Source organism: Onychostoma macrolepis, chromosome 22, assembly GCF_012432095.1.
Source record: "Onychostoma macrolepis isolate SWU-2019 chromosome 22, ASM1243209v1, whole genome shotgun sequence".
In the NCBI taxonomy this organism is placed as follows: Eukaryota; Metazoa; Chordata; class Actinopteri; order Cypriniformes; family Cyprinidae; genus Onychostoma; species Onychostoma macrolepis.
The window spans coordinates 15,653,730-15,667,711 of record NC_081176.1 but is presented as its reverse complement, the minus strand read 5'-3'; the positions used below and the strand labels follow the sequence as shown (position 1 = coordinate 15,667,711).

The 13,982-nt window shown below is 34.6% G+C and overlaps 2 protein-coding genes across 8 annotated transcripts in view; one reads left to right on the top strand and one right to left on the bottom strand.

The window, feature by feature from the left end:
- The window catches only part of cep70 (centrosomal protein 70), a 10,552-nt gene extending 3,115 nt beyond the window's left edge, over positions 1-7,437 (top strand). For 4 of the 5 annotated variants that reach the window (XM_058759770.1, XM_058759771.1, XM_058759769.1 and 1 more), the window contains 13 exons: positions 575-731; positions 808-983; positions 1,738-1,797; positions 1,872-1,983; positions 2,056-2,144; positions 2,223-2,300; positions 2,366-2,468; positions 2,591-2,689; positions 3,031-3,189; positions 4,296-4,445; positions 4,523-4,691; positions 4,785-4,899; positions 7,054-7,189. In XM_058759770.1, coding sequence (XP_058615753.1) covers positions 575-731; positions 808-983; positions 1,738-1,797; positions 1,872-1,983; positions 2,056-2,144; positions 2,223-2,300; positions 2,366-2,468; positions 2,591-2,689; positions 3,031-3,189; positions 4,296-4,445; positions 4,523-4,691; positions 4,785-4,899; positions 7,054-7,189 — 1,603 coding nt within the window. Of the gene's footprint in view, positions 1-574; positions 732-807; positions 984-1,737; positions 1,798-1,871; positions 1,984-2,055; positions 2,145-2,222; positions 2,301-2,365; positions 2,469-2,590; positions 2,690-3,030; positions 3,190-4,295; positions 4,446-4,522; positions 4,692-4,784; positions 4,900-7,053; positions 7,190-7,306 lie in introns of those variants that run through there. The other variant, XM_058759767.1, reaches the window with a different exon arrangement.
- On the bottom strand, positions 7,130-13,982 carry mmadhca (metabolism of cobalamin associated Da). Of its 3 annotated transcripts, none has more exons than XM_058759774.1 (8): positions 13,875-13,982; positions 13,217-13,244; positions 12,965-13,109; positions 10,814-11,031; positions 10,632-10,740; positions 10,433-10,554; positions 7,938-8,024; positions 7,130-7,843 (listed from the first exon to the last, which is right to left on the bottom strand). In XM_058759774.1, the coding sequence occupies exons 2-8, from the start codon at positions 13,223-13,225 to the stop codon at positions 7,613-7,615; spliced, it is 921 nt and encodes a 306-aa protein (XP_058615757.1). In that variant the 5' UTR covers positions 13,226-13,244; positions 13,875-13,982; the 3' UTR covers positions 7,130-7,612. The 3 variants fall into 3 exon arrangements, with proteins under 3 accessions (XP_058615757.1, XP_058615755.1, XP_058615756.1); XM_058759772.1 differs by lacking the exon at positions 13,875-13,982 and adding an exon at positions 13,582-13,601; XM_058759773.1 differs by lacking the exon at positions 13,875-13,982 and adding an exon at positions 13,582-13,601 and having other exon boundaries at positions 7,130-7,828.

The window sequence follows — 13,982 nt, the reverse complement described above, 5'->3', positions numbered from 1 at the left end:
AAAATAAATAACAAAGTTTTTACATAATTGAATATGTTGTCCCGACTTTAAATTGCATGTATGTTGATTTAAGGTTTTAAACAAGATGAAACAACAAAATGACTTTTTTGTTACTTTATTGCAATTTTTATGTTTTGCGGTAATTTGAATTTCAGAGGTAAATGTGCTTAATTGTCAAAAAAAAATCCTAATGGTTTTAAAAGTAGACTGTTTTCTTTATGCAAAATAAACTGTAATTTCTCATTTTGGGGTGAAATGTGTCATTCCTTTCTTTATTGGAATTTCAGCATAGATATTCAAATGACTCTTTAATATTTGAATTGTTTAGCACTTGTGGTTTCTCCAGGGACGTCTCCTGGACATGTCGCTTCTGTCAGCACACGCTCAATAATGTAAACCCCTTGAGTGCTGCCCATCTGCTGTAGTGTAATATAATGCAGGATGAGTGGAAGGAGATGAGATCAGCTGACAGGACAGACGTGTTCCCCGCTCATTCCACAACACCGCTAATCCAAGCAAATAAGAAGTGCAAAAACTCTCATACAGCACGTAAAGATGCCTGTATCATTTTCAGAGAGGAAGTGCAGCAGCATCAGAGGGCTGCTGAGCTGGAGGGCATCCTGGATGGGGTGAAGCTCAGAGTTCAAGACCTAGAGGACTCGTACATCGGTAAAGCGGCCCAACAGCACAGCCAGTTTCAACAACTGCAGCAGGAAAAGAGAGATGCTGAGGTATTCATGAAATGAATGCATGAAGTGATTTGCTTTCTAGATGTCAGGATCAGTAATATTGGATGTGTATTTGCAGAAGCGCTGTCAGTCTCTGGAGCAGAAGCTGTCTCAGGAGAAGGAGCAGGTGTCTCAGCTGCAGAAGAAGCTCCAGTATGCCGTGCGGGAGGAGGAGAAACGTGTGGCCCGACAGAACCAGGCCTTCCAACAGATCCACCGAAAATCAGCCCGACTCAACTCCACCACCGACCAGCAGTGAGTGCCGGAGAGGATCATGGGATCAGCAAGAATTATAATCAGCGGTTTCTAAACATGCTATTTTATTTGCATAACTGTATGCGTAATTCATATAAATTAATGCAAGAAATTTGTAGAAAATTTTCTGTTGAATATTACTATTTTTCTTATTTTTATATGTTCGTTTTTTTTTTTTTACATTTTTATTTATCATTTAAATTAAATTAGAATTATTTAGTAATTGTGATCAACTCTGCCATGGGCGATTGTATTATTATTTTTATATTTGGGGGGATTTATTTTTATTTTTTCCAAAAATTTAAAAATACATAATTATAAATGATTAAAGTCACTGGTCTAAAGTATTTATTTATTTACTTATTTTGAGAACCATATTTTTTACTATAGAACATGATCTAATTTTTATTTAAATTATTTATTAAATTATTCAATTTAAATTATTAAATGTCTCAATTGTTTTAATACTATTTTAATTTTTGTATATATTTTAATATTTTTATTGATTAGAATTTTTTTTTTAAATTCCAAATCTCACTATTATTGTATTCATTATTTTCTGTATTTATATTTATTATTTTTATAATTACAGAATTTTATTATTTTAATTTTAGAATTTTTCTCCATTTTCAAAAATTATTTATAAATCTGTTTATACATAGTATTCGTTTTTTAAAAATTGTCATCCAGTAATTGGAAACAACTGAAGAGATTATTTCTTACTGGGCTTGACACTGTTTTTGTTCCTCTGAAGGATTTTGGACATCATTGACATGTACGAGTCCCAAATGCAACAGCTACGAAATGAACTGAAGTAAGTGTATGAAAGATGCTCATTTCAATTATAAATGTAAATTCCTCTAACATCAGTGTCATCTTTTCCTGCAGATTATATAAAAGTAGCTCTGGAGAGAAGGACTCCTCCAACTCCCAAAAGAACAGATCCACAGTGGAGAAAGCCGCCACTGACATGTCTTCCAACTATAAGGCCCTTTTAAAGGTATCTGTAATGAGAAACATTTGATATCTGTTCTTGATCTTGACTTGTAAACGTGATTCTGCTTGTCTCCAGTCATACCAGGAGCAGCTGAAGGAGACCAAAGCTCAGCGAGAAGAACTCCGGACCGAAATCCAGCGGTTAAAAGAAGATCTGGAGTCCAGGTTGATAGCAGATTTTTGTAGCCGTTACTATTGGTATATATTTTTAGTTAGTGACGTTTTTATTGTTACACATTTTAGACCCACCATAAAAGAACTGAAAACCTGCAAACAGCAGTTGAGACGCTTGGATCGGATCATTCAGCAGAGCAACATCAGGTAAGATCTGAAATGAACAAACAGTTCTTCTAATGAATCAGGCTAATGAATTACTTGTTAAACAGATCATCTCAAGCACTCAAAACGCTGGACTCGGCAGAGACGCTAAACACAGATAACACCGGCATCCAGCGCCTGGATGCCTCCACCTGCAAGAGACACCTTATAGTACGTGAAGATAAAACTAAAACCATAAAAAAATCTTTTGTTCAATTTAAAATTTATCTGTAGAAGCTACTACAGTATCTCAATTATACTAAAAGGTCTGATGTTTCTGGTTGTTTTTTCAGGATGTTTGTCAGGAACTCAATGTGCAAGATGTCAATCATCTCATTTCTGCTGTGAAAGTTCAACGCAAACAAGTCGAATCTGCCCTCAAGCTGGTGAAGGTGATATTTATCACAGATTGAAATAGCATACTATTTTTTTTTTTTTTTTTTTTTTTTTTGGGGTATACTAATATACACATAATATAATATAAACTAAAACTATTTCCCAAAAAATTTGCAGTATTATGTATGCCACAATATGGTCAACTTGACCTGTCTTCAATGTGACAAATGAGCTACATGAAACAAACGAAGACTCACTATTTGTTCGGACTGGCGAAAAATGAAGCAATAAATTACTCAACTTGAACTTAATGTAATGAGCTCATGATTAATGACAGTTCCATTCGGAATGTAGCCGATGCATTTCTGACATCATCACAATCTGATTTACTCTACAGATCCTACATGACATCACTGCAGTCCTGACCAATCCCAGGGCCCCGTTGGGTTTGCTAAGGCAGCGTGCGCAAACCAACCTAGAGCTTAGCAGGGAGGCGGAGTTTGAGCTGATTGTTCCCACCCTGGAGGTTTGGAGCCGACAACTAACCTCTCTAGCAGTGAGTCAAATCTTTGGGAAATGAATTTAACTAAAAGTACGCTGTTTGGCGAATTTTTCAATAGGAACCCACGCAATTGGAACTTGAGATTTTGCAGATTTCGCAACTGGTTTAAGTTGATTACGCAGATTCGCCACATTGACCAACAGAGGTTCAGATTGGTTTGAAAGTGACTTCTGTTTGAGAAGTGCTTCATACATCGCTGCACTATTGATAAGAGACAATGGACCTTTTTTGCAAAATTAAAATTTTGCTGAAATTTGCGCATTTAGCATTGTTTGGTTATTGTGTGCGAAATTTAATCATTTCAGTAGGAATCTATGCAATTTCACGTGAGAATGAAAGATTTCATCCTTGGTCATGTGGATTTGGTGCATTGACCAACAGAAATCTGTTTGGTTTGGAAGTAACTCTGCTTCATATATTGCTATGCTTTTGATGACAAAATTTTGCAATTTTGACAGAAATCTATGGGAATGGTTGAACCCTGAATTTCCTGATTGCATTGATTCCTACTGAAATGACTGAATTTCACCAACAGAAATTCGCAGAAGAATGGTAAACGTGACCGCACTTTTAGTTAAAGCTGCAGTACGTAACTTTTTTTTTTTTTTGTGTTAAAAATTTACTAAATTTATATAATAAGTGAGTACACCATGAATCCATTTTCCAAACCGTGTTTTTGGCTTATCCTGAATTACTACGGTACGCCTATAATAAGCGTTTATATTCTGACTATTTTAGACTGGTTCGGATAGGTACTGCTGCAGAGTAGCCCAGTACCTGCGTGATTCGTCATAGACATAAACAGAGAAAAGTAGCTCCGGCTACAATGTTCTTCCGCAAGAAGCATGCAGTTCTGTTTATAAACCGCTAGAGCACCAAAAGTTACGGACCGCAGCTTTAAATTCAAATTTCGGCCAATTTTTGCTGACAAAATTCTGTTATTTCAATAGAAGTCCACGCTACCAGAATTTGCACTTGAAAAGTTTTCTCCACTCAGATTTCGCAACGGGTTCAACTGTTCTAGATCACATTGAAAAGACTGAATTTCACCCACAAAATCCAACTCATTGGCTTTGAATGTGATTTGTTTGGTTCACTAGGATCTTCATCGTGCCCTCATCCGATTGGAGAAGAGGTTGTTGCCATGGCAGCCAGAGGGCAGCATCACTGCTCCTTCAGGTCCTGTGCGGGTAGAAGACTTGATGCTGATCGTCGACACACTGCTCGATGAAACTGCATCAGACGACAAGGTACTTCTACTGAAAGCAACATTTCCCTTAGTGTGCTTAACGATCCATCAGCTGAAGATGCTCATGATGTTCCTCAGGTTCTGCGGAGCCCCACCAGACACACCCTGGAGTCCATGGTGGCCCACTTCCAGAAACTCTTCGACGCTCCATCACTGACGGGAATCTATCCTCGCATGAACGAGATCTACACCAAGCTGGGCGAGATGAACAACGCCATGAGGAACCTCAGAGATGTTCTGGACTTGGGTATTGAGATTGAGAATTATGAAAGATATTTCAGCATAAGTGACTGACATGCAACCTTCCTCTTCCTCTCTGAACTGATGATTTTATATCTAGATGATAAAGCGCCCCCTAGCGAGGTCGTCAACAAGGTAGCTGCAATCGTGTCGCAGTCAGGAAACGCTACAGCTCTTGAGCTCTACAACCTACTTGAAAACAGTGACATTGACAGGTACGTCCATCTCAGTGTTTTAGTCTTTGTGCTCAAATGTCTGTAAACCCTGTTCTGTAACATTTTATGATGAGGTTTAAGTCATTAACATCAGTTAATGCAGTAATTCCCAAACTTTTTCATCAACCAAAACCCCTTTGTCCTAAAAATTTACTTGGTGTCCCCTTCAGTTTTTTAGTTAATATTTCAAGAATTTAAGAACATCCACAGTTCTTTGTCACATAATTTTAAAATGACATGTAGGTAAATAAATCAATTTTTCACTTTTTTTTAAATTTTTTATTTGATTTAAAATGTATTTTCTTTTCTTTTTAGTCATTATATTTTTATTCATTATTGCTTTTGTTTATCCATTATTTAATTGTATTCATTAGATTTTTTATTTAATTTTTTTCATTAGATAATTAGCTTTTCATCAGCTAAAAAACTCCCTGCAGTGTGTTTTTGCATTATTAATTTTATATTATTATATATTTATTTTATACTCAATCATTTATATTTATAGGTGTTTAAATATACGCAACTTAAATATGTTGACATTTAAGTCATTCAATACTTTGATACCTAATACATTAGCTAAGTACACATTTTTCAGGTAGATCCATGCGTCAGCTATCAGAAATAATAATTATGTGCAAGTAATTATTATTAATGCCATAGGTGTCATGCACTAACAATAAACAATATTTTTTCACAGCATTTACTCATCTAAGTTGATGTTATTATAGAAATATACTTTCATTGTTAAATCATATTCTTTCATAATTAATTTATACAACTTGAAATGTTAAAAGTGTATATGTACAAACTGACAAATAGTTTGCTCATTTAATTATATCTAGTACATTAATGCTTATGAATTGAACCTCATGTAAATTGACTCGTTCAGTTTGGTGCTTCAATTTATGTAAGAATGGCATGTAAAAAAAATTTTACATTTACAGTTTTTTTTTTTTTTTTTCGTGACTGAATTTATTTGCTAATCTAACTTAATGCTGACATATACGCTGTTCATTGTTGAATCATGGTGTCTCCTTAAATTATACAACATAAATGTTAAAAATGTGTATGTAGAAATTAACATAAGTTTTGTTCATTATTGCAAAGTGCATACATTGATGCAATTTATTGGTAGGGCAGGGAATCAAGAGTCGATGCCTCAGGCTCGCTAAAAGCCATAATTACGAGAGTTGTGAGTTAAAAGATTTAAATTTTTATATTTGTATTACAATTCGCCTACCTTATGCTCGCTAAAAGTGATTAGAAGTCTGATTCGTTTCCAAGAAAAGGTTCTTTCGGATAGCTAGTTTTAATGAACCAGTTTAAAAAAAAAATTACGTGATCGAGGGTCTTCCTTCTAAAATAAAACATTTCTATCAGCCAAAGATAATTCTAAAAGAAAACATCACGAGCATAGATTAGTGGCCGAGAGCGCATCTGATTGACAGATAAACCACGAGCTATATCGTACTATTGTTAATGTTCTGGTTATTTTGTTTGTGTACAATTTGTTGATTATGTGCAAAGCATACAGTCAAAGTAGACTTCATCATTCAGCTGAACTGTGCACATTTATTTTAGACACTTCATGTCTTGTTCAATTCATGCAATAAACGTATGTCCCTGCTGAGCTGTGGGCTATGACTAATTTCAAGGGCAAAGCATACAAAATTGCAATTTATGTATCGTCTTTTTTATTTTATTTTTATATATACATATACAAATAAAGCTTCATATTATGAGAGGGATACTTTCTACGACCTGTATATCCAGCAGTCAGGGCGAGATTAGGTTCCTTCAATCTAAAAAAACAAGAATCGAAAAGACACTAAAACAACAGTAAGGAATCGATTCTTGGAATTGAAACCCATCGATTCCAGAATCGGAATCAGACTCTATTCCAAAAATTTCAGAATCGAACAGCCCTATTTATTGGTTCAGTTCATGAAAGAATGGTTTAGAAAAAAGTAAACAGTTTCACCTTTTTATTTAAAAAAAAAAAAAAACTCAATTTGGTAATGCGTGATTGCTTTGTCTGTCAAGTTGCAGGAGTGGGTTTCAGAATCAATTTACACCAAAAAAGTCTCCTTCATTTATTTGGCAACTGCTGCTGATTTAACACAAGTGAACAAAGTTGGTGTTTGTATTTCACAGTATCATCGTAAAGCTGAAGGAACATGAGGAATTCTTTCCGGTTTTCCACTCGTTCATACTGGAACTTCTGCAAACGCTGGGTGAGAACAAACTTTATTCACATTCAACAAGACAAGAATCAGTCAAACTGAAATGAACAGTTAATCCAATAGTATTCTAGCGCACTAAAATCATGACGCACAGATGATTTGTTTACCCAAAAAATCTTGTTAGTCAGACATTGTGGCACTAGTTGAGTTGTTTCCTCTTTCAGACGTCCCGACTCTAGACGACGTTTTACCGACGGTACGTTCTCTCAAAGGCTGCTGATGTTTTGTAAAGCACCATGTGGATTCACATCGGAATTTAAACGCGTTTATTATATTGTAAGTGTTTGTATTTTTTTTATTTAATAAATTAGCATTTTTGCTGTGTGTGTTCTTTGAATCGGCTCACAACAGCAGCTGCTTTCAAAATCTCATTTTGTAATATCACAACCAACAAGTTTGTATTCAAAAATCTCTTCTATAAGAAACAGTACGTTATTTTGGTAGATATTGTGCAGGTTTGCAAACGTCCATCAGTCTCTGTCCTCTGAGGCGCTGGAGTGTCCCTGAAGTTTCTCCATTATCAGACTGTTGGAAGGTGCGTTAGTGATGAGCGTTAAGACAAACGTGGACATCCCCTTGAAGACGTGGCGTATGACCGTACACGACGCAAGGTCCTCGATGTGAAAGCCAGCGTGACGCTCAGCGTTCTGCTGTAGAACAGAGTCCGGCATCTCCTCGCCAAAAAACTGCAACGGAAAACACTGGGGTTTTTATAAAGTTGTACATATTTGAAGTCATTTATGGACTGATGTACATGAGTGTTTCATCTGTTTGGACTGAGATGAAGGTACTTACAGCTTTTCCTGACAGTGGATTGATGAAATCGGCCCAGTATCCTCCTCTCCACAGCGTAAAGCAGATTTCTTTAGCACCACTGACAAACTGCAATCAGATGTTTGAATAACACTTATATACTTCATAGTTTTATTAAGCAAGGATGCATTAAATTCACTGAAAGTGACAAAAGTCATTTATGATGTTGCAAAAGATTTATTTCAAATAAACACCGTTCCATTCATCAAAAAACCCTAAAAAATGTATCTTGGTTTCAAAAAAAAAAAAAAGACTGGAGTAAGGATGCTGAAAATTCGGTGCTGCATCACAGAAATAAATTATATTTTAAAGTATATTAAGATAGAAAACTGTTATTTTTGAGTGGCAGTGTATATACACATACAGTCATGGCCAAAAATATCGGCACCCTTGCAACTCTGTCAGAAAATTGTTCCAATTGCAAATGTTTTGGTATTCACGTGCTTATTTTTATTGTTTGCACTGCAACAACACACAAAAAAAACTTTTAAAAAAAAAACAGAAGAAAAGTCAAACTTGATAAAATTTCACACAGAACTCAAAAATGGACAGGACAAAATTATTGGCACCTTATCAAAATTGTAAGAAATAATGGCTTTTCAAGCATGTGATGCTCCTGTAATTTGTATTTAGACACACCTGTGGCAAGTAGCAGGTGTGAGCAATATAGAAATCACAATTGCAACCAGAGAAAAGTTGACTCAACCTTTGTGTTGTGTCACACTGAGCATGGAGAAAAGAAAGAAGTGTAAAGAGTTGTCTGTGGAGATGAGCAATCTCAAGGCTACAAGTCCATCTCCAGAGATCTTAATGTTCCTGTGTCCACTGTGCACAATATCATCAAGAGATTTTACAGCCCATGGTACTGTAGCTAACCTCCCTGGACGTGGACAGAAGAGCAAAATTAATGAAAAATTACAACGAAGGATTGTTCGAATGGTGCATAAAGAACCCCGATTAACTTCCAAACAAATTCAAGCTGATCTGCAGACAGGGTACAACAGTGTCAGCTCGCACTATCCGTCGCCATCTGAATGAAAAGGGACGCTATGGTAGGAGACCCAGGAGGACACCACTGCTGACACAAAGGCATAAAAAGCAAGACTGGAGTTTGCCAACACTTATGTGACAAAACCACAATCCTTCTGGGAGAACGAACTGTGGACAGATGAGACAAAAGTAGAGCCTTTTGGTAAAGGACATCATGGCACTGTTTACAGAAAAAGAAATGAGGCCTTCAAAGAAAAGAACACAGTCCCTACAGTCAAACACGGTGGAGGTTCAAAGATGTTTTGGGGTTGCTTTGCTGCTTCTGCCACTGGATGCCTTGACTGTGTGAACTGTATCATGAAATCTGATGACGTAGTGGCCAGTGTCAGAAAGCTGTGTCTCCACCAGAGGTCATGGGTCTTCCAGCAGGACAATGACCCGAAACACACTTCAAAAAACACTCAGAAATGGTTACAAACAAAGCGCTGGAGAGTTCTGAAAAGAGTCCAGATCTGAATCCCATAGAACACCTGTGGAGAGATCTCAAAACAGCAGTTGGGAGACGGCATCCTTCAAATCTGAATGAACTGGAGCAGTTTGCAAAATTCCAGTAGAGAGATGTAAGAAACTCATTCACGGTTACAGGAAGCGACTGATTTCAGTTATTTTTTCCAAATGGGGTGCTACTAAATATTAAGTTAAGGGTGCCAATAATTTTGTTCAGTGCATTTTTTGGGTTCCCTGTGGAATTGTATCAGATTTGACTTTTCTTCTCAGTTTTTTTGTGTTCTTCCAATGCAAACAAACAAAAAAAAACATGTGAGAACCAAAACATTTGCAACTGCAACAATTTTCTGAGAGAAGGGTTGCATTTTCTGACAGAATTGCAAGGGTGCTGATATTTTTGGCCATGACTGTGTATGTATATATATGTATATGTATCACAATGCAATAGATTATAATAATATATATTATAACAATTTATACTATATATAATTAATGTATATACTTTAAATCATTAAATTTAATGTATACAATATAAAAGTATCATGATGCAATTAGTATAAATATACCATTTAATAATATAGCAATGTAAATATAAGAATAAATAAAATGCATCATCCAATATAATATATTACAATGTATATATAATTTATAAATATACAGTTTAATAATTTATTACTAATATAAGGTAACTATACTTTTGTATTTGTTTGTATTTATTGATGATCCTCATTGTAATGCAATTACATTCAATTGAATAAAAAATGTATCAAAGCAATATAATAAAAGTAATTATTTAAAATAGTAATTTACAAAATATTTACTGTCAGTATAATCATTTTTAATAATGCAATTATTGATGATTTCTTGATGAACAAACTGCATTAATGTTATAATTTAGCATATAATTTATAATTTAAGTATAAACAATTAATAATATATAATAAAAATGAATGTGTCAGTGAATTTCCAGTCAGACTCACATGATCTAGTAGTTCGTGTTGATCTCTGTTCTGATCTTCTGTGGCCGTTTTCTGGTTCTTCGGTGTTACGGTGACGACAGTGATGGGGCTCTCAGGCAGCACTGGGAAAAACAGCTCCAACTCTGCCCAAAACCAACAACGATTCGATTCAAAAACTGTAAGTGTGAAGAGGTTTGACATGTTCTATGAGATACAGTACCTTTCTTCAGCAGCTCTGGGCAGGAATGCATGGAACACTCCACATCTGACTGACTGAAATAGTGTTCAGCTTTACTGACTCTCTGCGCCATCAGAGATGCTTCTCTACCCTGAACAAACAAAACACCTCGCTCACTGGAAGAATCAACAACACAACTGAAGAACCTCGGAGCAGATTTTTACCTGATACTCATTAACGAACTGAGCGAGGATGAACTCGTGTCTCTCTGTGGTGGATGGGGCGGTTAAAACGTCCGGGACCGTCCTGTGAACCGGCCCGTTGATCTGTAAAACGGTACCCTTCAGGTGACAGTCGAAACCCACATTACCTGGCAACTGGAAGCGCTGATCCTGAGGCCCAAACGGACCCATGGTCTCATCTGGCCACACTGTCCTGGGACCTGTCAAACAGACCATTACATTAACTTTCATTTCAAACCACCGCGGGATGACAGTTGGGCATTTTAAGCTACAAATAAATTTACAAAATGTAATATTTAAATATATAAAAATATGAACATATGACAATAACTTATATATATATATATATATATATTTTATATACAAACACACACAGTGGGGCTACTTTTTTGCCCCAATGTATATATATATTAATGTATGTATAATATAAAAACAAATAAATATATTGAGAAATATAATAAAATACTATAATATTCACACACACATCACATTATATACTGTTACACTATAATATTAAACGAATCTGTTAACACTATACAACACGTGTAAGAAGTGTATAAATATACACTTTAAAAATTAGCATTAAGTACATATATAAATAATATTAAAATACATCATATTTTATATTGTATGCTATAATAAACTAATATAGTAATAAAAATATGAATAAAATAAAATGATCATAAAATATTTGAATATTAATAAAATAAATTACATCATATTATAGATAGTTACACTTTATTAAACACGTTTAACAACATATTAATGATAAATAGTATATTCTATATATAAATAGTATATAATATAATGTAAATTATATGAATATATTCCATTTATATTAATAAATAGAATAATTTTATAACATACCTTAAGCATAAATATAATTACAATATATACAATTTTATATTGTTGTTAGCTAATTTTAAACATTTAATGTTAAATATATTAATAAAACAAAAATATTAATAAATAAAATATGTTAATTTCATTACATAATTTCTAATGTTATTATAATAAATAAATAAGTTATACAATTAAATTTATTAACTTTAAATGCATATCTATAACAAATAAATATCACAATTTTTATATATAATATATACGTTAAATATGTTAATAACAATTGTGTCTTCACAAGGTTCTGCTGATCACATTCGTGAAACGGAAAATATACTAGGTTTATTGTAATAATTAATGTGGATTTGTCGTTATTTTTAAGGTAAAGTAAGTGTGTATTATATATAGAATCATAAACAAAAGATTTTAAAAAAAGATATTACCGTATTGACCCGAATATAAGACGATGTTTTTTTCTTGGAAATGCATCTGAAAAAACGCGGTCGTCTTATATTCAGGGTCTAGACTTTGACATGTCAGTAATACACCCACAATAATAGGTGGCGCCAAAAACGCATAAAACGAGTGAGCCATGAAATATGTAATGTAATGTGTGTTGTAAAGATGCCGAGTGAAAACAAAAGAAAAAGAAACGCTTACAACGGCACTAATCGTGACTGTCATGTTAGCATGATGGGACCAAACTTCCTCTGTAAGTGATTTTAAAACATAAGACAGTACCCAGATTTGAAGACTACAATAAGATTTCACTTCTACTGTTAATAAAATTTTGGTAGGCTACTATGAGATGGATAGCCTAAATGTTATATAACTCAGGTGGGCTACCTGTTGTTTTTATGGTATATCAAAAAGTGTATATTTTTCAATGTCATTGTTGGTACATTTTACCAGTATTTACCATACTTTCAAAACAAAAATTAAAATAGGAAAAATATGCAATATGAAAATAATTTAAGAAAAAATGTGTTTTAAAAAAGATTTGGTTTTCAAAAAGCCTTTTTCCAAAAGGTACATCTGGAAAAAGGGGGGTCGTCTTATATTCGGGACAATACGGTAACATCAAATGGACATGGAACAAAATGGACATACAAATTATATATTAAATCTTCTGTTGTTACACTCTATAAACACATCTATTTTTAAATATAAGAAATGCAAAAATTTAAATTGTGTATGAATATATATATATATATATATGTGTGTGTGTGTGAGCATATATGTCCCCTTTAAAATCATGTTGATGTAACAGAAACGTTCATAATATGCATTACACACCTGAGTTTTGAGATGGTACAGCTATATATGGCTCATCTGATCCAGACGAACCCGCGGCTGAAAAACCTCTGACGGCCACGATCCTCTGAGCCAGTGTGTGAACCACAGACGACTGACTCACCTGTCTGACCCTCCTGCACAGCACCTGCATTAATAACACACACACACACACACACACAGCGTTACAGCACAGACACACACACACTGCACAAACACATGAAGAACTGGAGCAGCACTCTGTGTAACACTCACACTCGCCATAATGTGTGCACAGCTCCACCTGCAACAAACAAATATATAACGTTCATTTATAGACTAAACCCTTGTACTTTAAACAACAAATATAATAATTAGAATAATGAACAATTACAGCAATAAGTTAGATAATAAAGTATTACATAACTATAAATAAAAATATACACGTAAAACATGGTTGTTTGATTTTATTTATTAAAATAAGGTTTCTCATAGTAGACAAATATTATTTGAGCCAGCGGTTCTATGCGTTAGATTGTCTTAAACATTATTTTACTTAAAAAAATATCCATAACAGCCCCTTGTTTTCTTGACTAAACAAAACTAACAACACGTTAAATGTCAAAATCTGTCATACGCACATTTATATGTGTATAAATGATCATGGCAGAGGTTGATTATGTTGTTCTTTACAGTTTAAATCAGCTTTTAAAATCACCTCAAACCCACAAAAACATGCTAACGTTACTGTTATGATCCTCTCACTTTCTCTTCAAACACGATTAACGAACGACACAAAACGCGACTTTAGTGTCAAACTGATCGACATGCTCCTCTGGTGTTATAGATCTACATGACACGGGTTTAATCGCGATTTGACGTTATTTTTAAAGTGTTTTTAAGGTAAAGTACAACGTGTTCTCCACTCACTCACCCAGTTTGTCTTCTCAAGGTTCAGCTGATCACGTTCGCACGCTGGACGTCATAACGTCATGACGGAGCGCCGCAGAGCACAAAAGTCGCGAAAAAATGTAAAATGTTG

What these genes read in the sequence shown, in the direction of transcription:
- mmadhca (XM_058759772.1), bottom strand. An exon ending in GTGCACACATTATGGCGAGT is followed by an intron (nt 13,110 to 13,216) that starts GTGAGTGTTACA and finishes TTATTAATGCAG; the next exon opens with GTGCTGTGCAGGAGGGTCAG. An exon ending in TGTACCATCTCAAAACTCAG is followed by an intron (nt 11,032 to 12,964) that starts GTGTGTAATGCA and finishes TCTGTTTGACAG; the next exon opens with GTCCCAGGACAGTGTGGCCA.